The 26,327-nt window shown below is 31.8% G+C and overlaps 2 protein-coding genes across 2 annotated transcripts in view; one reads left to right on the forward strand and one right to left on the reverse strand.

The window, feature by feature from the left end:
• Positions 1–19,025, forward strand: part of LOC143401645 (uncharacterized) — a 31,568-nt gene extending 12,543 nt beyond the window's left edge. Inside the window, exons 2-3 of the mRNA XM_076859312.2 lie at positions 11,269–11,395; positions 16,123–19,025. Coding sequence (XP_076715427.2) covers positions 11,269–11,395; positions 16,123–18,284 — 2,289 coding nt within the window. The 3' untranslated portion in view covers positions 18,285–19,025. The remainder of the gene's footprint in view (positions 1–11,268; positions 11,396–16,122) is intronic.
• Positions 1–26,327, reverse strand: part of LOC143401644 (uncharacterized) — a 742,139-nt gene that overhangs the window by 482,215 nt on the left and 233,597 nt on the right. The window lies entirely within an intron of this gene.

The raw sequence follows: 26,327 nt of genomic DNA on the forward strand, positions 1-26,327 counted from the left end.
TATTTTGCATTTCTTTAATTTGTAAAGATTTTGAATTTTTATAGTTAATAAACATATCTCTTGTATAAATTTGCATTCAAATTTCTGGCCTTTATATCTTTTTGGCTTAAAAGATAAGAAAATGGATCAAAAAATGCAGCTAGAGTTTGATTTCAAGAAAAAGAAAAAGGTTTAAATTATTTTTTAAAATTGCCTTTTTTCTTTCCTCATTATTTATTATAGGTTTCTTGTATGATTGTAAGTGTAGGTTAGGTAAAGTGGATTCTGGGGCTTATCTTTGGAAATTACTACGGGAAAAAAAATAAGAAATATCTGTACACTATGGGTGCAGCAAAATGAGTAAATTTCCTAAAATCATATGGTAATTAAGTTGTTAAATGACAGATTTACTAAATATCCACTCCTTAAAGAATTTTCTTCTGAAATATTTTTGGCAGTGAATCATGAATTCTATTATCTGGATTTGGGGGTTTAATATAAAATCATATGAACTGAAATTTGGCCAATCCTAAAAATATTCATACATAATTTGTTGTTTACTTAATGGTATGTTGTGGAGATAGCAACTAATGAACATATCTATTTTTAGAAATAGTTACTTTTTTTTCTTTTCAGTTTCTAATAACCTTTAGATTTAATTCCTTACTGAGTCACTCAGGGCCACTGATGTGTTTCTTTTCATTTTTTAATCTCTAGGCATTTACTCTTCTAAAAAATCTGTCTTGAGAACTCTGTTTCTGAAGAGTATCTTAATATGAAAGAAAAAAAAAAGTATTTGTGTTGCCCCTGAAATGTATTCTCAATGCACTCTCTTCAAAATGGAGAGAAAATAATATTTCCACCGACTGACATCCCTGTGTTAGAAGCTAATAATACATTGATGGTCTTTGAAGAAATTTCATATAGTTCTGTCTTTGGGTAGTTTTCTGTGGGCTGCTGAATTTCTATTTAGTATCCAGATACCCATGTTTTTTCATCTGTACAATGAGAATAATTTTAGAGGGCACAGATGAATAATGCTCTTCATGGAGGCTATGAATACCTGTATGTTCTGTAGTGCACAGCTGACAAAGGCCCTGGGAGACACTGTGCAGATACTAATTGATTAACAATTATCTGCCACTCACATAAATTTTCATTCAAAAGCTTGTTATAACTTTAGGCATCTATGTCATCCACAATCCCAAGTATAAAAGTTTAAATCTTTCTTTTCTGAATTCCAATTTCCAATTCTCTTGCGGTTCAATGTGGTACAAATAATTATGCTTCTTTTTTCTTTGTTTTTTACACTGTGTTTCTAATAAAAATGTTCTCAGCTCCAAACCTATATTTCCCATGTCCAGCTATGTTTAGAAAATGACATAGAAAATTGTATTTGATAATTTTTAAAGGAGAATTGAGAATACTTCTTGTGTCTCCCTTCCTTAGAAACTGAACCAGAACTGTTCTTGGTCCTGAAAAGGGAGGACCATAACCAATCAGATATAAAAAAAAAATGTTGATTGATTGTATATTCTCTTCTCTGTTCAGATCCTTGGCCCATTTCACAATTGGGTTATTATTATTATTATTATCATCATCATTATTATTATTATTATTATTTGCTTAGTTTTTTGATTTCTTTATGTACCCTAGAGATTAGTTCTCTATCTGATGTGTGAGGGTAAAATATTCCTCCTAAAATGTAGGCTCTGTCTTCACCTCACGGATTGTTTCTTTTGCTGAGAATAAACTTTTAGTTTGATTCTTTCCCATTTATTGATTATTTGTTTTAATTCTTGTGCTATTAGTGTCTTATTATAGAAATTGGGGCCTAATCCCACATGTTGAAGATTAGAGCCTGTGTTCAATTCCATTAGACATAGAGTATCTGGTTTAATTCCTAGGTTCTTGATGCACTTGGAGTTGAGTTTTGTGCATGGCAAGAAATAGTGGTTTGTTGAAGAGGCTATCTTTTCTCCAGTGCATGTTTTGACACCTTTGTCTAATATATAATAATTATAATTTTGTGGGTAAGTCTCTGTGACCTCTATTCTGTACCATTTGTCTGCAGTCTTTTTTTTTTTTTTTTTTTTTCCCCAAATGCAATGCTGCCTTTGTTGCCATTGCTCTGTAGTATAGTTTAAGGTCTGGTATAGTGATGCCACCTGCATCAATCTTTCTTCTAAAAATTGCTTAAGCTATTCTTGGTCTCTTATTTTTCCAGATAAATTTCATGATTCCTTTTTATATTTCTATGAGGAATGCCATTAGGATTTTGATCAGAATTGCAGTAAATCTGTATAGTGCTTTTGGTAGCATTGTCATTTTGATAATATTAATTGTGCCTATTCATGGGCAAAGTAGATCTTTCCATCTTCTAAGGTCTTTTTTGATTTTTTTCTTTAGGGTTCTGTAGTTTTCCCTGTATGGACCCTCACCTCTTTCATTAAGTTGATTCCCAAGTATCTTTTTGGCTTTTTGTGGAAATTATTGTAAATGGGGTAGTTTTCTTCATTTCTTTCTCAGAAGATTTTCACTGATATACAGAAATGCCTTTGATTTATGGGTGTTAATTTTATACCCTGCTACTTTGCTAAATTTATTTACTAGTTTAGAAGTTTTCTGGTGGAGCTTTTTGAGTCTTCTAGGTATGTAATCATATCTGGCATTTGCAGGTAAATGGATAGCATTGGAGAAGATTATGCTAAGTGATGATAGCCAATTCAAAAAAAAAATGCCAAATATAAGGAGCTGATTCATAATGGGGTAGGGAAGGGGAGCATGAGAGAAATAGATGGATTCTCAAAAAAGAAGAGGGGTGGGAGGAAAAGAAAGGGGGCAGGGGATTAGCAAGAATGGTGGAATGTGATAGAGACCATCATCAAAACTACATGTACGAAGACACAAATTTGTATCACCATACTTTATATGCAACCAGAGATATGAAAAATTGTGTTCTATACATGGAATAAGAATTGTAATGCTTCTGTTGTCATTTATTTAAAAAAATCGATAAAAATATGAAAAAAATGTTTATAAATTATATACGTTAAATATTTGCATGTTATATATAGAATATATGCATATATATATATATATATATATACATACACATATATATATGCGCATATATGTTTATATATAGATCTAGGGAAAGGCAAGTCTCTTTCCTGAATTTTTAAAAATCAATTAATTTACTAATTTGTTCTAACTTGCTAATAGAGCAGAATGCATTTCACTTCATAGTACACAAATGGAGCACAAAATTTTATTTCTCTTGTTGTACAGAAAGTATAGTTACAAAACCCATGTAACTCTACTTTGTGTTACAACAAGATTTTCATCTCATTCCACCATCTTACCTACCTCTATACCATCTCCCTTCACCTACCTCCACTTTGTCTTATTCAAAGTTTCTTCATTTCTTTTATGCTACCTTTCACTTCCCTCGTTGTGGATCACCATTCACTTAGCAGAGAAAACATTAGGTCTTCGGTTTAGGGGGATTGGCTTACTTGCCTTAACATGATATTCTCTAACCCTTAAGAAAAGAAAATGTTATAGACAGGCCATTGGGTCTAAGGCCATGTCATAAAATAAGAAATATATCATTAATCAATTTAAATAATAAACTCAAATCTTTGGATCTGGGGAAAATACACACACACACACAAACACACCCCATACACTTTCTGGTTAAATCTCCTTGCCATCAATCAGGGCAGTTTCTCTCTAGTTTATATCTCAGGAGAAATATTGGTTGAAAAAAAATGTATCTTTCACCTGTAGCATAAAAAGAAGTGATTATGTCCTTCATCTTCCTGAACTCAGGACAAGCATAACTCTCAAATATGGTTCTGTGAACTGAGATTTTCTGTAGTCTTGACATAGTTTTGAGGGTGCTGTCCCAAAAATACATATACTTTATTAATAATATTTTAAATACATAATGGTAATTTTCACATAGTGGAAATTTTGGGTTATACTATAAAATTCAATTTTTACTATTTTTATATGAATTCTAAAAAAATAAATATCTTTCCACCTCATATAATTTTAATGTTCAATCTGTTTCCATACAAGAGAAGTGAACTGAAATTTTACGGGATTGTCACTGTATTATTTCCATCCATAAATAATGTATTTACATGTATAATCTACAAATTCAAAAGGCCTCATATGCAAGTTTAAATGCAAATGCTTTTCTGGGTTAGCTAGATTTTACTTCTCCAAGGATACCTTGCCTTAAATTTGCTGCAGCCTGAGGATCTGGATTTCAATTTCCAGAGCCTCAAAAGAAAATAAATAACTAAATAAATGTACAGACAAGATCCTACAATTGTGACACCATTTATTTCTGCATTTAAGGTTATGTCCTGTCTCTCAAAAAACTCACTAGGCTCAGATTGAGCATATGAAGACATAAGTTGTGTCCAATCAGGAGTCCTTATATAAGTATTGTCCAATCTACACATTTCAGTAAAGAGAAGCAAGTTTTGACCATCTGGTGTAAAGTCTGCCAGAGTGGGTATCCATTTCTAGGCTCCCTCACTTATGTTCAGTGCACCTGATTTTTTCTCCTGTATAGGTACTTTGTGATTTATAGAGAGGACATGTGGTTCCTAAAAATACAGTAAATGATGAGTGTGCAGTAAAATCCTGAGACTGGATGGTGAGTCTGGTTGAAACTGGCTGCATTGACTATGGTGGGAACTGGCAATGGTGGACTAGAATCCCTGGTGTAATCTTTGGTTTCTGTAGTCCTGCGTCCTACCTTAAATTCTGTGTGAGAACATTTGTGGCAATATTGCCAAATCTTCTCAGATTGTGTTGTGGATTCTGGAGTGGGGAGATCATCACAATCACAACTCCATATATTTTTTCCTCCAGTAGGGGGGTGAGATACTCTATAGGTATCTCAGTTTTTCTTTCCTCCTGAATTCATTCTCCTTCTTTTTGGAGATTGTGGTATTGTGGATTGAGCCAGAGGTACTGTACCACTTAGCTACATATCTGGTAGTTTTTTATCTTTTTTTATCTTCAGAAAGTTGCTGAGTGTGATTTAAATTTGTGCACCAGTATTGTGAGTTGTATTTATATATAAAATTTTAGCTTCCTGTTCAATGACAACTTCCCCCTTTCCCAGTATTATAAGTTACATTTTTGCAGTATTATCAGTTACATTACCCATTTTATATTTCAAATGAACATGGTGTTTTCAATTGTTATACCAAAAACTGGATGAGACTTTAAAGTATTTTTTTTTCTCTCTGAGTGCAATGATGCATGCATATTAACTCCAGAGACTCAAGTGCCTAAGTCAGTAAGATTTCAGTTTCAAGGTAAACATCAGGAAATTAGGTAGACCAATTAGACAATTAGAAAAACCTGTCTCAAAATTTTAAAACATGGCTGGGTATGTAGGTCAGAATTAACATGCTCCTGTTTCAAATCCCCAGTATCATAGAAAAAAAATCAAAAGCAAAATTTTTGTTGTTGTTGTTGTTGTTTATGAGCATTTTACATGATTGAAAAGTAAAGAAGAATTGCTTGATCTTGGAAAAATCATGTGTTTCTATTCTTCCTTTGTGTGTCCAAACGCAGACAACCTGTCAGAGTGTCTTTATACTCAGATTTCCTTTTGTGCAATGTATATGAGAGCATTCTCATTCCCTACTCTGATATTTTCCTGGAACTGTGTTTCAGAACTATGTAATATGAGGTCCCCACAGCTGGCAAATCTAATGTTTCTCGTAAGTCCAGACCAGTACTTGGGGCTTTTCTTGTTCAAGAGCAGTATAAATGTAGAGGGTTTAGTTTCTCAAAGAAGTAACTAAGAGAACTCTCAACTTCCATTTTTTTTTTAAATGTCTTCACTAATTTTATAGTCTAGCACAGTGTTTCTTTCTTCCATATTCATATAATTGGAGTACTACTTACTCTTCCACTTTTTCAGAGTAGCCATTCTAACAGCTGTTCTCAAGCTTCAGAAGATCTTATAGTTGGCTGGTGCACTAAAATTCTGATGCAAGCTTTTTAAATTCCAGGGTGCCTTATGCTCACTGGAAAAAAAATTGATGTGTACCTGCCGCAGTCCGGCTGCAGCAAACTAACCGGGGGGGTGACGAACAACTTGTGTATGTTGATGCAGCAGGAATGGGAGCCATTTATTGTAGGATCTGAGCGATATTTATACATTTTACACAGCTTATCTAATTAGCATAAAATAGATACAGCAGTCAACCAATAAAGAATCTCCACACTTAATGGCTCGCTTTTGTTACTTCACAAACCACTCCGTCTGGCATTTTACCAGGCACCATGCAGACTTGTTTACAGACTCTGACATTTCTCTGGCAAAATAACAGGTGCCAATCTGACTTGTTTACAGACCTTAACATGTACCTATTTTAGAAATAAAGAGGGATCTGTGATTGTAACCATTTTTCTTCACTAATATTTGAGATTTTAGCCCATTACAATGTTTGCACACCAATGTGAAAACACTCCTTTTTGATCTAGGGAGATTTGCACCTGCACAGTTACAAGTGCTTTCAATGCTTTGAGGTTTCAGTTATACTCCATTGAATGGAAAAAGTTAATATCAGGACAAATTACTTACAGAAAGAATTGGTTAGGTCTGGTGTTATTAGTAAAGTGAGCTGGGTGAGAGAGCTCAGGAAGTGCTAAACTGCCACTTTGGATTTCAGTGGTGGTCTGTATTTCCCTGTTAATTTTTTGGTACTGTCTAGATAAAAGTTCAACTGTCAGCAACAGCTATTTGCATTTTTAGAGAATGTTGGCAAATCCCTCTAAGGGATTAGGGGGTTCCCTTAAGATTTAACACCTCTTCCACTCTGGTCTAATGGAAAAAAGCCCATGGATCTTGCATGGCCATAGAAAACCACTTATTTTTTCCCCCCTGGAGTTGATACTCATGTATATCTTATTCCTTCCTCTGTGTGTACAGATAAATTAGCATTCAAACTACAGGCAATTTAGAATTAAATAATATATTTCAAACTCAAATCAATCTTCCTTTATTTATATTAACATTGGATTTGGGCATTTTGTTCCAGTAATTTTGCATATTGCTCAAATCAGGAAAATCTTCAAGTGCATTGTACTCATCTCTTGGTAGATATTGTTTTTTTTTTTTTTTTCCAGTTTTCCAATGTGTGTGCCTCTAATTCCTTTACAGTTTTAAGAAGGACTCAAAACAGGAGTATATATTTATTTGGTGTATCCATAAATGGAGGGAGATTTATATTCTGCTTTTATTTATTTTTATTTTATTTTTTTAAAAATTATCTCTTTATATCTGCTGTTTGGTGAATGCTTGTGTATAATTCCAATCTCACACATTCTGCACACAAGTCCCTTCTTGTGATCTATGCCTTTTATTCTAACATCTACCTTGAGGTTGGATTGTAGCATTCACTCACATTAAATATTTTATTGATATGTTTTGATTTATATACCTATAATAATTAACAATAAAAAGATATTTGCATACATATGAATTGCCCTATGTACTTTTCTGTATTGTGATTTCTTTATCTTAAAATTACTATACTCTTGTAATATTATAACATGCATTAGTGTCAGGTAATGATCTCTAGTACATTTGCTCTTATTTTTTTTTTTTTTTTTAATATTTATTTTTCAGTTTTCGGCGGACACAACATCTTTGTTTGTATGTGGTGCTGAGGATTGAACCCGGGCCGCACGCATGCCAGGCGAGCGCACTACCGCTTGAGCCACATCCCCAGCCCACATTTGCTCTTATATATGAGAGATATCTTGCCTAATTTTATATACATTTATCTTTCCAGGAAAATTTTAGAAGTTTTTGCTTTGATTTCTTCTTTAACAAAAAGTAAAGAATGGTAAAATTTTGACCAGTTATTATTAAAGGGTACCTTGGGGAAAATGATCATTTTTATAATAGTTTTATCCTTTGTAACTATGTTGAATATTTGAGTCTTTTATGTTCTTTTCTGTATTTTAATTTTCTCAAATACTGCATATACCTTTTATAAACATACTTGCATATGAAATGCAACATTCATGTGACATCAGCGTAAAACATACATGGTATTTTATAGTATTTGTCAAACTGGATATAATACATCAACAAAAATTCTAGCTCCTAGAATTTACATTTTACAAAATTTAATAATTATTTCTTCCTCTTTAGCCATGCCCCTTGGTTTCACCTCTGGAAGAATATGGCTGTATTCTCATGTACAGTTGCTGTAATTTTAGTCTCTGTTTCCTGTGTGGTTATATCATATACATTTTATTACAAAACAGTTTCTAGATATGGATAATAAGAGCTTAATTATTATTTTTCTCTTTTGTGAATGCATTTATTCCACATATTCATCAATGCTATGTAATTCATCTATATGATGTGATTTTATTCAATGTTACCTAATTTCTAAAGATTTTGAGTTTTTATGATTATTGAACACTTAGATATATCCTTTTTAAGGTGACTCTTCAAGAACTTTTTCTGTTTTTCTTTTGCAATCTGTATTATTTCTTCTTCTTATATGCGTTTGATTATATATGAGGAAAATAGGGGTTTTTTATTACCTTGTCAGTTTTGAACCTTTTAATGTAATCATTTGATGAATGTATTTTTTGTATTAATATTTTGTAATTCATAAGTTTAGGCCTATTATATTCTATAATTTTGAAAAAAAAAACTATTTTTTTTCTTTTGTGATATTAGGGATTCAACCTAAGTGTCTTAATGCTGAGCATATGCTCAGCTGTTTTAAATTTTATTTCTAGATGGAGTTTGCTCAATTTCTTTAGTTGGCCTTAAATTTTGAACTTCATGCCTTAGACTCCAGAATAGTAGATATTTCAGGTGTGAACCCTATCTTTTGTATGTAAACTTTTAAGCTTTGTACTTTCTTATATATTTCAGTATTATTTATTAATAACTTATATTCACCACTTAGTGTGTCAAAATATGTTGTTATGTTTTATGAGTGAAGGGATAAAATAGCATTTTATTATTACACTGTTTTCCCAATATCCTAGCATGTGTTAAGAGTTTTGTTGTTGGTGTTTTCTGTAGTTCCACCATTTATTGTATGATGAGGTTTACCCTGATTGATTTTACTTCATAACATCAATCATGTGCCATCATGGTATTTTGGTCAACAGTAGACTTTATGTACAACCATGGATCTAGCAAATATCTTAGCCATGTACTAGTCTATACCATCTAGATTCTGTCATTGCACTCACAGAATTGGAAAATTGCACAAGATTCTTAGGATAAATTTTCCAGAGTGTATTTCCATAAAGTGAGAAATCATTATATATGCCTATATTTGCAATTATACACTGTATAATTGATATAATTTTTATTTGTTGAATTTTCAAATTTGCTAGTGCTTTCTTTTTTAATTGTATCTGCTTTTTTTTTTTATTTGTACTGAATATTGAACCCAGGTGTGCTTAACAATAAAGCCACATCCTCCATCCTTTTTTTAATATTTTATTTAGAGAGAGAGTTGCTAAGTGCCTCACTAAGTTCCTCAATACAATATATATATATAAGACAATATTATATATAATATTGTCTTTGAATTTATGATCCTTTTTTCTTATCCTTCTCAGTCACTGGAACTACAGTTGTCCATCACTAGACTGGGCTCATTTGCTTTTTAAAAGCACCAACATTGACATTGGTAACTCTGTGTTATGTTTATCTTTAATAGCTTCTAATTTTGCTCTTTTGCTTAAGACTTTCTTTACTTTTAATTTTTAAATTTTACTTTTTATTGGGATGGTTAATTCGATAATAAATTCTAATCATTTTGTGGATTACTAATTTTTTTTTTATGTTTTATTTTCACCTCAGGTATAGATGAATTCCAATTTTTGCAGCTGTATGGAGGTCTAAGTGAAACATAATAACCTGCATGGACATTGTTAAAGAAATGAAACCACAATTTTACCCAGTTTTTCAACTGCACTGTATATGCCCAAAGGACATAAAATCAGCATACTACATTGACACAGTCACATTAATGTTTATAGCAGCACAATTCACAATAGCTAAGCTATAAAACCAACCACTCAATGATGAATTAGTCCATTCAATGATGACAGGATAAAAAACTATTGCTTATGTACACAATAAACTATGAATCAGCCATAAAGAAGAATGACTTTATGACATTTGCCAGGAAATGGATGAATCTGGAGATTTTATGCTAAGTAAAACAAACCATTTCTTTAAAACCAAAGGTTGAAAGTTTTTGCTGATATGTGAAATCTAAAGCTCATAAAGTGGGGAAGGGAAAGAAAAGAAGATCAGTAGGTTGCACAATAGTAAACAAAAAATGAATAAATGAATAAATAAAAGGGACAGGGATAGAAATATAAAATATATATCTCTAAGTGAATTCTACCATTGTATCCACCAAAAAGAACAGAATTTTTATTAGGATAAGATATATCCCATGCTTGCATAATACCATAAAAATCGGTTTTACTGTCAAGTAGAACTAGAAACAACCAATAATATAAAAAACAAATTATATTTGTTTGAAGAGCTATATGTATATTCTATATAAATATCATACAATATAAACATTGATCAAAGTTTATATATATGAACTTTATATATATATAAAGTTCATATATGTAGTATGTTAAAAATGTTAAATTATAAAAAGGAAAATTCAAACAGGATTGTTGCTATTTTTATATTAATAACATACATAAATACTATAAAATGTTTGAACTTAAATAAACTATTAAATATTTCCATTAAGTGGTCTGTCTACCTTGTTACATTTCAAAATTTCTCTTATACCATTGGTGTTGGAATTACTGAAAATCTCACTACATATTCAGAAAAGCCAACTCTATCAGAGAAATAACAAATAAGATTCTACACATTAGTAAATCTCTGATTAGTGGTTGTACAATTAAAATTTGAGGATTTCCTTTCTTAATTACCATAATTTTCTCATCTGAATAATAGACATAATTTATATCATGATATAAAAAATTAGAAAATATATATTTTTAGGGTAATGCCTGAGTTTTATATTGTGTTTCATAAATGTGGAGTATATGTACTTTTTTGAACTTAAATCACTTTTTCTGCAGAAGTAGATAATAGTATCATGGTGTTCCAAAACACCACCTACATGATAGACTACTAACTCTCATTTCAACTTCAATTACATTACAGACTGTGCAAATGTTCATGTGGTCAATGTGTTATTTATTTGCCTATTCTTATTTTAGGAACTGTTAACATTCAGGGATGTAGCCATTGATTTTACTGAAGAGGAGTGGGAATGCCTTCAGCCTGCTCAGAAAAATTTATATAGAGATGTGATGCTAGAGAACTATAGAAACTTTGCCTTCCTGGGTAAGTTTAATTTCCTTTTAAATATTTTAATTACTAATTATTATTTAATTTATTTCTGTTGTGTCTTCTGGGAACTTCTCTGTAAGAATGAGTTTCAGATTTTTGTTTCAAAGAAAAAAGGGCATTTTTATACAGATATTTTACTCTCTGTCTCTCTCTCTCTCTCTCTCTCTCTCTCTATATATATATATATATATATATATAATTTTACTCCTTAATCTCTCTCTTTCTTTGTGTGTTATACATCCTTCACTTTAGATAAGTAGTACCTAGTATAATTTAGTGATGTAAACTATTGTAGACTACACATAGCAGGGGACACAGTTGAGTCATTCAAGTGTCAAGGAGAAAACCAAACTAAAAAATGTTGAAAGAGTAGTTATCCAGCAGAATAAATTTTCAGAAGCTTAGGTTTATTTATTTTGATTGTAATCATTGAGTACATACTGCCCTATATTTATCACATTTTCAAATTCCTTGTTGTTCTCTATTTTCTTCTTTAGTGATGTCCCAGTTTATGCAGATTAACCACCAAAACTTACCTTTTGTTGTGAGGGACAGCATGATCTGTTTCAAATCCTCTTGTGAGGAAGCCTTTAAAGAAGAAAACAAAAGAGAGAGACACAGTAAAAAGGAAAAAAGAAAAAAAGAAAAAAAACTGGCCACCCCTCTTAACAGCTGCACATATAATACCCCAAAATTGCATTGCTTCTGATACCATGACTACATTCTAACCCAGTGTTTCTTTAACCCCAAGTGCTAGATAACCAAGATTGGGTACAGTTAATACAAATAAAGAGCTCCTTCTCCCTAAGGACATTACCACAGAAACTAGATAGTGCACCTGTAGAGTTGTCTTAATAGCTTCAGGGAGAAACTACTGGGCATTACAATTGTGGGACTCAGGGTGCCAGTTACAATCACCCCCCACACTTTCCTGTCTATTTCCAAGGTCAGAATACCTAATACCTCCCCTCTTTTTTAAGGCCTTTTGAATAAATAATATTACTTATCTCCTTAATGCTGGTGGGGGCAAAAAATAGGGCAGGCATAGACAACAGCAAGTTCCAACATTAGTAAACATCCACCTATAAATATTTTTGACCCAGATGAAATTGAGTAAACATGAAGTTAACCAACCCAACAAGTCCAAAATCCATCATCTTGTTGAACCTTATTAATTATATCTTTAAGGTAATCTAAGTCTTTTGAAATAAAATTACTATTATAACTTAAATCGAAGGAACACATGTTATTAAACTTCTGATATCCTTTATGATGTAACAATAACACACAATCAATTGCAGCATGATTGTCAAGTATGGTTTGACAATGTTGTTTTTGTTTTCATTAAGCCTATTTACATCCATGGAGGCATGATTAATACTGTTTATGATAGCATAGGCGAGTTTCATAGAAGTTTGCACAACTACTGAATCATTACAGTTTTTATCAAGAGGAATAGACCTTTTATGAATAAATTCCACAGGATGGTGACCTATTAAATACTATGTGGATGGTAGGGACACATTATTCTGCTAAGACAACAATGAATACCATGAGACATTTTTACAGGTGTATAACAATTTTGTGCAAGTGAGTCAAGATATTGTAATGGATTCTAGAAGTCCAGGATCTGACAGTACTGAATTTCCCACAGCTGGTGTACAAAAAACCGAGCAACATTGTTACTAAGACTAAAGCATTTACAGAGTTTTGTGTGAGTTTAGCAATCAAAGAAGTAACAAAATTATCTAGAGTACATTCTAACTCCATTTTAGCCAACACCTGTTGAGCTGAGGCTGTTAATGGTTTTATACCCCCCTAAGTAACTAGAATTCAAGTATCTTGGGGTCCTCTTTTAATGTATCTCCTCTTTTGAGAATGATTATTCTCTTGTTTGGATGGACTCTTCTCATCCAGGGTTAAATGAAACTTGGAAATCAGCTTGTGAAGTCCCTGATGTTCATTTATAATTGCTATTTTTTATACATGAAGCTAGAGTCCAAACAGGACATGTTGGCATGTGATCAAAGGCATAGGATCTTGTCATGCTGGTGAGGTGGAACCTCATATATTAGGTAATTTTTTTGGTAATGGCTGTTTGAGAATAAAATGTCTATTCAATGCAGATGAACAATTTTTAGTATTTATTTTATGTTGTATATTGAGCACATTAACTGTAAATAAAACAATATTTAATGCATATTAATATGAGAGGCTAGATCTTTGTTTGTTTCTGTTTTAAAAGGCAAGTATTGGGATACAATTTGCCCACTCAACAAAAGCTCACCCAAAAGAATTATAAAAAATTTTATGATTTAAAACTATATTTCATTGATTAAAAATTGTGCAAAAGGATGAGATATAAAGGCAGGGGCATTATTTATCTTTAAACAAATAGGGCCTCTAGGAGCAGATCATGCTTGGTTTCTTTCCATGCTCTCTGCTGGAACTGACTTGACATTTTCTTTTTTTAAATTCAATTCTGTTAGTAAATTGTTTTTCTTTTGTTTTGTGTTTTGCAATAATGCATTAGTAATCATAAATATTTTGAAGTGAATAAATCATTATACTTCTACTTTGTAATTTTTTAATATTTTTTGTTTTCTTCTATTTTGATTACTGATTTAATTAGGGTCATTGTTTTTTTATTGTGGCATGCTTGGTTCTTTTCACACTTCATATGTGTGTGTGTGTGTATATATATATATATATATATATATATATATATATATATATATATATATATGAGAGAGAGAAAGAGAGTCTTGACTATAATATCAATCCTACACAAAATGCACTGATTTTTAATTTTTACAGTATTTTACAAGTTGCTTAGACTTGTCTTAAACTTGGTACTGCTTGATAAGCCTCTCCCATATTGGTAGAATTTCAGATTTGCACACTAGAAATGCCCCTCTCATTTTTTTCTTAAAGAATTATTCACATAAACATTGTGCTCATTGATGTTAATATTTTTCAATTTCACTCTCTAAACTTTTTAAAATAGTTATTTAGTGTTCTTTGAGTAATTCATAACTGTTAGTATCCTAATGTTAAATTCTTAATGTTTTTTTTTTCTTTTTTTGTCACTTGGATTTAGCCATGCTTCTCTTTGTTTATATTTTTTATTTGTTCATTAAAGGAGCCATCAGTAGATTATATAGTCCATTTTTTGGGAAAAAAGTATACAAATTTTTAAATAAATAAAAATAGGCAAGAACAGTGCTGCATCCTTGTAATATTTGCTAATTGGGAGGCCATGCAAAAGTACTTCATGTTTGAGAGAAGTCACAGAAATTTAGAAACAGCATGGCTCAAACTATTTTAAAAAGACTTGTGTTGTAGTTTGTGATATAGAATTTTTGGAGTAATCTCAAGCATTACACATGAAACATTAAAAGTTGGATGACCTAAAGATGCAGAATTGCCAGTACTAAATATGTATCCATGAACAATTGAATCTGAAAATTGAAGAGATACCTCTGCTTTTGTGTTTAGTGCAAACATTTTTCTCAGTATTAAAGCTAGGGACTCAATGTGTGTGCCCATCAATGTCAAATGTGTAAAAATATGTACTTATATTATTTAGTTATATTTTGTCTCTTAAAGTGTTATAAGAAATATATGCAGGACTTTCACTTAAATAAAAGATGGCAGGCAGATAATAAGTTGTAGGAGCATTTGATTCACATGTGGAAGTCAGAAATTTAGTTAGCAAAATTTTGCTCACCAGGTACTGTGTTTTGTGTAGGGTTGATGTTATAGTCAAAGTCTCCATATTTTTATTTTATTGAGCATAATAGGGTCAAGAGCTTTATTTTACCACATGGTGAGTGTATTATGTTCTTCATAAATACTAGTAGAAGGAATACAATACCCTGTAAGAACAAAACTGATAATTATATGAAATAATGATTGTGTTAATTCATTCTATTTAGTCATTTTACCTTGTATATATAGTATAAAATACCATGATATATTTATAAATAAACAAAATTGTATTTGTCAATAAGGGAAATTCTCATATCACACGAATGTAAAAATATAAAAATCAATTTATTATACTTAATGGTCATGTGTTGAATTCATCCAAGTATTATGGCCATAGGCTATGCTAGGTTTTTATAGTCTTTTAAAATGTTTTTTTTATGAAAAATTTTATAGACATATATGTGTATATTTCTTAGTAAATTTTTTGTTTATATTTCTTTTTAAGAGTCCATTGCCTCTTTACCCTTGTTGAATATTTATGGTATTATCACTCAAAATCTACTAGTTATTTTCATGTCTCTATGTCACTGTAGACAAAAACCATTTTTTGGACACTCTTTGAAAAAGCCATAAATGTTTGTATATGTTTTACATTTCTCTTATTCTACTGACAGTGAAGGTAGATGGTAGATATTTCCTAAATATACAATACAATCTGACGAAGGACAAAAGGCTGTTAACTACACTTTATTATATTACTCTTCTTAATGATGTACTCCTCTTGGATACTGTGGTCTCTACAAGAGTTTGGGTAATATTCTCAAGGTAATTTTGTCTGTATATTTTTATTGAAGTAATATTTTTTTTTGGATTTATGGTGATTTTGGACTTACTAATCTGCTACACTCCTGATGTACTTATTTTACCTTAATTTCATGTTATGTATGCAAAATATATTTATCCCAGTCTGATAGGTATTGTGTTTTTTTTTTAATTTTTATTTCTTTCAGCCATGACTTCTAATCACACCCAAGAATATTCACCAGAAAAGGGCCTGAAACATATATTTCATGAAGTGATAAGTGCAAAATATAGAAGTTGTGATCTTGACTATTTACAACAAATGAAAATATGGAAAACTACAAGTGAGAGTGAACACCAGAAATCATATAAAAAATTAGGCCTTATTCACCACCAGAGAATTTATACTGGAGAGAAGTCCTGCAAATATGAAAAATGTTGCAAAGCTTTTAGTAAAAAAAAAGGTCTTATTTACCACACAGGAACCCACAATGGAGAGAAGCTCTACAAATGTAAAGAATGTGGCAAAGCTTTTGGTCAAAAATCAAGCCTTACTCGCCACAGCAGAACTCACACTGGAGAGAAGCCCTACAAATGTAAAGAATGTGGCAAAGCTTTTGGTCAAAAATCACACCTTATTGGCCACAGCAGAACTCACACTGGAGAGAAGCCCTACAAATGTAAAGAATGTGGCAAAGCTTTTGGTCACAAAACAGACCTTTTTAGGCACAGCAGAACTCATACTGGAGAGAAGCCCTACAAATGTAAAGAATGTGGCAAAGCTTTCAGTCGAAAATCATACCTTGTTTGCCACAGAAGAACTCACACTGGAGAGAAGCCCTACAAATGTAAAGAATGTGGCAAAGCTTTCAGTCAAAAAGAAGGCCTTATTAACCACAGCAGAAGTCACACTGGGGAGATGTCCTACAAATGTAAAGATTGTGGCAAAGCTTTTCGTCACAAATCACACCTTGTTAACCACAGCAGAACCCACAGTGGAGAGAAGCCCTACAAATGTCCAGAATGTGGCAAAGTTTTTGTTGCCAAATCAAACCTTATTCACCACAGCAGAACTCACAGCGGAGAGAAGCCCTACAAATGTACAGAATGTGGCAAAGCTTTCAGTCTAAAATCAATCCTAATTTGCCACAGCAGAACTCATACTGGAGAGAAGCCCTACAAATGTAAAGAATGTGGCAAAGCTTTCAGTCAAAAAGAAGGCCTTATTAACCACAGCAGAAGTCACACTGGGGAGATGTCCTACAAATGTAAAGATTGTGGCAAAGCTTTTCGTCACAAATCACACCTTGTTAACCACAGCAGAACTCACAGTGGAGAGCAACCCTACAAATGTCCAGAATGTGGCAAAGCTTTTGTTGCCAAATCAAACCTTATTCACCACAGCAGAACTCACAGCAGAGAGAAGCCCTACAAATGTACAGAATGTGGCAAAGCTTTCAATCTAAAATCAATCCTAATTTGCCACAGCAGAACTCATACTGGAGAGAAGCCCTACAAATGTAAAAAATGTGGCAAAGCTTTTGGTCGAAAATCCAACCTTATTTGCCACAGAAGAACTCACACTGGAGAGAAGCCCTACAAATGTAAAGAATGTGGCAAAGCTTTTGGTCAAAAAACAGACCTTTTTAGGCACAGCAGAACTCACACTGGAGAGAAGCCCTACAAATGTAAAGATTGTAGCAAAGCTTTCAGTCTAAAATCACACCTTCTTCGCCACAGCAGGACTCATACTGGAGAGAAGCCCTACAAATGTACAGAATGTGGCAAAGCTTTTGGTCGAAAATCACACCTCACTTGCCACATCAGAACTCACACTGGAGAGAAGCCTTACAAATGTAAAGAATGTGGCAAAGCTTTCAGTCTAAAATCACACCTTATTGGCCACAGCAGAACTCATACTGGAGAGAAGCCCTACAAATGTAAAGAATGTGGCAAAGCTTTTGGTCAAAAAACAGATCTTTTGAGGCACAGCAGAACTCACACTGGAGAGAAGCCCTACAAATGTAAAGAATGTGGCAAAGCTTTTGGTCAAAAAACAGACCTTTTTAGGCACATCAGAACTCACACTGGAGAGAAGCCCTACAAATGTAAAGTTTGTAGCAAAGCTTTCAGTCTAAAATCATACCTTCTTCGCCACAGCAGAACTCATACTGGAGAGAAGCCCTACAAATGTAAAGAATGTGGCAAAGCTTTCAGTCAGAAAGAAGGCCTTATTTACCACAGCAGAAGTCACACTGTGGAGATGTCCTACAAATGTAAAGATTGTGGCAAAGCTTTTCATCACAAATCACACCTTGTTAACCACAGAAGAATTCACAGTGGAGAGAAACCCTACAAATGTACAGAATGAGGCAAAGCTTTTGGTCAAAAAATAGGTCTTATTCGCCACAATAGAACTCACTGGAGAGAAGCCCTACAAATGTAAAGAATGTGGCAAAGCTTTTACTCAGAAAACAGGCTTTATTTGCCACAGAAGAACTCACACTAGAGAAGCCTTACAAATCCATAGAATGTGGCAAAGCCTTCAGTCAAAAATCACACCTTATTTGCCACAACAGAACTCACACTGGAGAGAAGCCTTACAAATATAAGGAACGTGGCAAAGCTTTTAGCAATAAAACAGGCCTTATTCACCACAACAGAACTAACACTGAAGAACAGCCCTACAAATGTAAATAATGTGGCAACACTTCTAATAAAAAATAAAACTTTATTTACCACAGCAGAAGACATCCTGGTGAATGTGAAATGTGAATAAAGTGATAATAACTTTTAAAGAAAATCTAAACCTTGGGGCTGGGGTTGTGGTTCAGTGGTAGAGCGCTAGCCTCGCATTTGTGAGATCCTGGTTCAATCCTCAGTACCACATAAAAATAAATAAGTGAAATAAAGGTATTGTGTCCAACTACAACTAAAAAATAAATATTAAAAAAAAGACTAAACCTTATTAACAACAGAATTTATACAGAAAAGAACCCCTACAAATTAAAACAATGCAGCAAATCTCTTAATAAAAAATCAATTCTTTTCACCACTAGGCTATTTATTCTGGAAAGAAGACATGTAAATGTAGAGAATGTAGAAACATTTTAAGTTATATATCATACATGACTAGACATCAGAGAAAACACTGGAGAAAAGCTCTGTAAATGAGACCATTGTACCATTACTCTAAGAAAGGGACAACATTTAATCATCACAACAATAACCATAGCATAGAGAAAGTTTTGAAATGTGAAAATTGACAATGCCTCCAAAATGTATTCACCAATACTCAGTACCTGTGGATACATACTGGCTAGAGAAAATACAAATGGGAAAAAAATTGTAGCCACATGTTTCTTAAACACTGCTTATTTTTGGAGAATTCATTGTGCCCAGAAACCCTAAAAAAATAAATAATATTTCCAAAACTTATTTAAATTTTAAATTCATTGAACATCTGAAAACTCATACTAGTAGTGAACATTGAACATATTTTGTCCAAAATGTATGCCTTATATAACAATGAAACATTTATAATAAATGTGAGAGTATAGTAAATTTATTATCTGTACATTACACCTTGATGTATATGAGGATCAGTAAAATACAGAACTCATTTAAGTTTAGAAAATAAGTAGTTGTTTTTAACTTTTGCTTAAATTTATTAAGCATTATCAAGTTATTTTGTAGAAATATCAGTCATAAATAACATACATGAATAGTGAAGAAACCTCATCTTTGAAAGAATATAATTGTTTTTCTAAATCAATATTTACTTTTTCACTTTTGAATACTGAGAAAAGAATTATATGAAATCTATTTTTGATGTTTAACACTGAAGTGTAATATTTTAAACTTTATTTTTTTTTTAAATTTCAGTTTAAATTTAGATATTTTTAAACACTGAGCCACATTCCTAAGCCCTCTCTCCACTTTTTCAAATTTTGAGACTGTCTTTCTAAGTTGCTTGAAACCACACTAAGTTGCTGAGGCTGAATTTAAACTTCCGAAACTACTCAGCTTCCCAATTTGCTTGGATTACAAGCATGGACCATCATGCCAGGTTTACAGTGCATTTTTTTAACCTATATTTACCTTATGTAGGCAATATGTCTTTATAACTGAATATTTATTTATATGTTAACACTCATGTATTGCATCCTTTTGTTAAATGACAGACATCACAGTGTTCCACTTGACTAAATGTTCTATGTAACAGTAAAACATACTATTGAGTAAATAATACTCTAGCATCTCAATACTTTTACAGATTTTAATCAAGCTTAATGTGGAATACAATTTGCATAAGTCACATCATTATTTTTTTCTGTTTGTATTTATGGTGAAATTAAGAGTTATAAGAAGGATATAGATTTGGGAAAATAAGCCCCAGATTTTCATATCTTGAATTATAAATTTTAACATTTTAACATTTCCTAGTGATTTGAATAGACTGAATTTCCACAAACTTAAAGGAAGCTCTTACAGGAGAGAAGAGCTTTATCTTTCTTGTGTGTGCATAATGGCCTTCTAGACTTCAGCCTCATTGGAGACATTTTATTTTTCTGTGAATGAGGTCAGTGATCAGTGTTTTCATGTGCATTAGTAAATTCTGACATCATTGTTATTCTATAGGTAGTATTATTTCAGGGCAGGAATCAGAAATGGATGTGGAGTCAAGGTTGAGTGAGGCCTTATACTTATGACAAAATAATCAATGAGCTATGTTTTATAGTCTCATTTTCTGTGGACCAAGTAGTAGGAGGTTAACTGAGAAGGTTGTATGTAAAGATTAAGTTTCTTATCATAAAATGTTGGCTTACCAGCTACAATAGGGTAAAGGCTTCTTATACATAGAATCCATACAAAAATCATATTGAATATCATTCACAATTTTATTAACATTACATATAATTCATGAAGAACTGAGTTTACAACAACATATGCCTAAGAACAAGAACTGAGGACATTGTACACTCTCCAATATAGACATATTAATACCAATTTAATTATACATGAAACTACACTAAATGAGAAGAAAAATCAATTGGATTAACACACAACAATTTACAAATAAAAACTTGTAAAGACTTAAGCAAGAAACCAATAGTGGCTGAAGTGTGGCTTCCAAATGCTAGGGGAAAAATGGACATGTAATCAGTTAAAGGTAATTGAAGAAATATAAGTTACCCACTTTGGTCTACCCACTAGACCAGCATTTGAAAGAAAAAGAGTCACAAAAAAGCAAAGATTTTCACTTCCATTTGTATGCTTTGTAATATTTTCCAAAAGTTTTCTGCATATTTTATTGCAGTCAAATTGGAAACAATCCAGAAAGTTAAAAAAGACAAGTATTGCTCCTCTGGTTTTAAAAGCAAGAAAAGGAATAGAGAGAGATTTATTTTATTTTATTTTGATATAACTTTATGCTTTTTATTTTTTTAAATTTATTTATTTTTTTATTGGTTGTTCAAAACATTACAAAGCTCATGATAAATTATCTTTCATACATTTGACTCAATTGGATTATGAACTCCCATTTTTTGAGAGAGATTTATTGAGCTAGAAAAATTTACTAGTTAGAGGTTAAAAAAAAAAAAAAAGAACTGAGATTACCAGAGTCTAAGTATAATGTATTTCAGCCATCCCTGGCTGCACAGGACATTTTTGCTTAACAAAGAATTTGTTCACGTATGTACAGCTTAAATAACATTGCTGTTTTTAATCAGTCTTTTTCATTAATAACAATGATGCACCTTTCAACAGTTTCCAGCCACAAAAACACACAATTTCAGAAATCTTGTGGTTCATCTTCCATATATTCTGCCACAATATTCACCAGGACAAGATAATATATACCTTTGGCAGCCCCATCAAGGCATTCACTTCTTTTAATTTTAAGGCCAAACATACACTGCATAGAAAAGTATGATACATGGAACAACATAATTTTACTTAGTAAAATTTTTTTTTCATGAAAAATATATCCCAACTTCTTTGTCTTGGGATTACATTAGAAAAATATGAGGTAATTATAATACTGTGTACTATGATCTTAGGATATCAGCCTTAAAATTACCTTAAAATACAAAAAAAAAATTAATGTTTATTTTTAAATATAGTTTTTATATTTCAAAACATTCAAATCAAATCCCACAGCAATCAATGATACAAAAAAGATGAGAAAAAAAAAAACTGCAGTTTGGTGTCTCATCATGACATTTCAATATCTGCTGTAAATTGCCTTTGGCTTCTACTTTTAATTTAAAAAATAATAATTTTTCCATACAATTTGGGTGAAGTGGAGGACAAAATCTCCTGCATTGCTTTCCTGAGCAAGTCATCATACTTAAAACATCTGAACCCCAAGTCAAAATATGTTTTCTCTACAATCTAATTATACCAGTTCTTAACTCATCTAGCATAAAACAAATCCACTTTCTTCTGGTTGAATATATTGAGCCCAAAGATATGGAACCTGGGAGCTAAAAGAAGTATGACATAAATAACGAGGTCTTTTTTTGCATAAGCAAATTGCACTTTTTGTATTTGATTTTTCTGCCTGTGAAGATCTACATTTCTCTTCCTACAATGGTATTATGATTGATGGTGACTTGTGTGATAATAGGAGGCTTAAAATGCAGCTACATGTCTTTGAGTTCTTTCACTGGTAAAAATTACTGTAATTTGTACTCTAATAGGAGACTCAAAATGGTGCTAGACAAGCCTATTTTTTTTTAATCTGCTTCTTTATTCATGGTTTTCTAATGATTTTGATCTAGTCAGTTCAGACCATTTCTGATTAATGAGTGTCATCAAGGTGTAAATACCCTCTATGATCAGTAGCAATGAGACAATTCTTCCCATTAAAAATAAAAACATTCTCATAGAGTCTTTGCTATATTCCAAGGAACAACTCTTGCTTTTGCTTTACTAAACAAAATAAATTCCACATATTTGAGTCCCAAAATAAATGGCAATACATTAACCTAAGCACCATGAGGAATATAAGTAATACAAGATATCACCTTTGAAATATTAAAAAAATAAGAATCATAAATGCTAAGCCATTACCATCTAAACTATACCAGAGCTTTTAAATTGTAATCTTAGATGTTCTACTCACTCTCATAGTAAGAGGCCTTAAACTCAAAGATATTTAATCACTCACTAAAGATCACTCAGTGAATGTATAACAGTTCTTATTCTAAAGCTTTTACAGAATTTTTTGATAATACATTGCAAAGTCTCACCTGTCTTCTTTAGAAATAAGACACAGAACTTTTTCAGTCTGTTTTATAATGCTTTACAAAATGCCAGAAACAGGCCAATGTATAAAAAGAGATATAAATGCATAAAAATATTTTCTGAGGGGCTGACATTGTGGCTCAGTGGTAGAGTGCTCACCTATCACATGCAAGAAGTTGGGTTCAATTCTCAGCACCACATAAAAATGAATAAATAAATAAAATAAAGGTATTGTGTTCAACTACAACTTATAAATAAATAAAAATATTTTTGGGTACATAGTTCTGAAAATTTAAGTGCATTATACCAGAATCTTCTCAGCTCCTGTGACAGCCCCTTCACCTGCATTACATTTGAGATGGCATTATGGTGAGGGCTTATTTGAGAAGTAGAGAGAAAATAATGAGAAAGGAAGTCAGAGAAATTCAGAAAGAAGACTTGCTCTTCTTGTAACAACCGGCTTTAATAAGAACTATCTTGTGTCCCATGAAAGTTCCATTAACCCTTTCCAAGAGCATCTCCCCCAATGATCTAACCACAATTTACTAGATCTCATTTCTTAAACATTCCACTATTTTCCAACTCTCTCCCTTTGAAACTAAGTTCCAAACACATGAGCATTTTGGGCACATACTCAAATCATAATGAAAGTAATATGAGAGAGATAATGGTAAAAATGAGACATAGAATGTCATTTCTTAGTAGTAATAAAGATTCTAGATACTACAATAAAATGCTTTAGAGTATAGAAATTATTTTAGGTTGATATTTTATTTTAAAGACAATAGAGAATTTCACTAAATTACTTTTTGAAGAATGAATGAATTTGAATGTGACAAGACTAATGGGCTAGGTATATTAAAATAAGGGAAAAGTCTGTGCAAAAACTCAATGGATGTTTAGTAAACCATGCCTAGGTATAAAAAGAATGCTGGGCTTTCTGATTATGCTATATCAAGCCAAATTTTACTGACTAAAATCTGGTGGCCCTCAAAAACAGAGCAAATATTCATATAAAACATGCTGTGGACATCAGTCTCAAGAACTTGCTACTTAAAATATCTGCTTCCAAATACTACATGATTCATAGTAATTCTCAGGAGTATTATCTTTCTTTCAATTCAAATTTTTAGCTTTCTATATAGTTACCTCACCATCTCATGGCCAGATCAATATTTTCTTGAACTTCTTCATATATTAATCTATACACTATCTCAGATATGTTTGTTTCTAGATTGTCAGGGATCCCTCCTAGTGAATTCTGAGATGTGCGAGAGGTTGAACAAGCATAGAAATTTGATTATGAAAAATAAGCCATGTAGTAGGTGGGAAGTAAAAGGAGAAAAGATGCAAAAGTCCTCATCTAAACTTGTATGTGCTGATACTACACAAGGTTATTCCAATGATGTCTGGTTTGGGGTAGGGAACTAATTTTTCTTATACACTATGACACAAAGTTCATCAAAAATGGTTGTTACAGACTTTTTGAGAACATCTAAATTTATCTTAGTAATTTCTACATTGAAAAACTACTGTTACCTTTAAACAAAACTATCCATTGTAATAAATCTGAAATAGTTCTTTAATATTGCAGAACAGAAAGTTGATGGCATTATTCATTGAATGCCAATATTTTCCAATAACACCTCACACCACAATATATGTACCTTATATAGTTTAACACCTATAGGAGTTCTTAACAAAATGGATAGATAATTAAAGTAAAGAGTGAAATGAGACTCAAACAACTAATTATAGTAAAAATTATTACTACCTTATTTCAAATACTAGTGTACCCTTTTGCTTTTTTCCCCAAAAGTTAATTTTTTTAACCTTTTGGTATGACATTTCACTTTATTTATATAATAGAATAAACAGTACTGTTTTTTCATATATACTCTCTGATGCATCTCAAATACATTTGCATACCGCAAGACCTTAGCAGATTTTTATACACATTATTCACTAGAGAAACAGTAGTTACTTCTGAAATCTATATTGCTCTTTTCAAATGAGGTCTTGCAGTTTTTTTTTGAAATATCTGAAATAATTATAATGAACTTATTTCTAATTAGCATATAGTAACTGCCTGATAAATATTTGTGAAAAGGATGAAGAAATAATAAGAGCATTTATATAATCTATACAATATGGTATGTGGCATTTCATGATTTTAGCTACAAATTATTGAATATTATAACAATCTTACTATGTGAGTGAGATGTGGGTATAATGAAACAATAATATATAAAAATTGCATGCTGCATTGTTAGTAATTCACCAAAAAATATTTTCAAAAACAGACACTCTGATGTGTGGTTTTTGTCAACTATTATATTATGAATTAAAGAAGCTCAGTAAATGAATATTTGGAACTACATACTTGCTTAGGGTGCCTATCATTCATTGTTAAAAAAATTTTTAGCTATATAAAATTTTAATACTGTATGTCACATTGTGATAAAATGGAATTTTGATAAAATGTACATTAATAATGCTGAAGTCTTTCATTGAGTCTTACATCAATTTATGAAATAAACTTGCTATATGTGATTTACTCAATTCTAAGTGTCTTGTTTTAAGAAACTGTATGGACAATGCAAATTAAAGTTAACATACTAATATTAATAGCAGAAGCACCACAGGAAAAATTAAAACAAAGAATTGGGAGATTCCACCATTATAGATGTAATTTTCTCAACATCTATTCAATGTACCTAACCCACTATTGATACCAGAATTAATGAGCAACCTCTTCTCATGCTGAATGTGCATGATGCTATTATATAAAATGAAAACAATTGCAAATGTGTCAGAGATGCAGTTTGCAACATTAGTTAAAAATAAAATTGATTGATCAGTATCTCACTGTGTTTGACCCCAGCAAATACCCTCTCAGTGTGCAAGATAAACGGGTTAAAAATAAAAAAAAATTCAAGTAAAATCCATGTTAAAGAATAACAACTATTTTTTCATAAGGAAACTGTCAATGTCTTTTGAAAACAACATGAAAATAAACTGTGCCCTATCATATAAAGGAAAGCAACAATTCTGGTAAAAATCTTTATTTTATTTTTTGAATATGCCAAGTATTCTTTGGCAAACTGCCAAATATATTGTTTCAATTTCACAGGTGTAAAATATATCTGGTTTTCTCTAA

The sequence above is a fragment of the Callospermophilus lateralis genome, chromosome 6 (assembly GCF_048772815.1).
Source record: "Callospermophilus lateralis isolate mCalLat2 chromosome 6, mCalLat2.hap1, whole genome shotgun sequence".
NCBI classification, from domain to species: Eukaryota; Metazoa; Chordata; class Mammalia; order Rodentia; family Sciuridae; genus Callospermophilus; species Callospermophilus lateralis.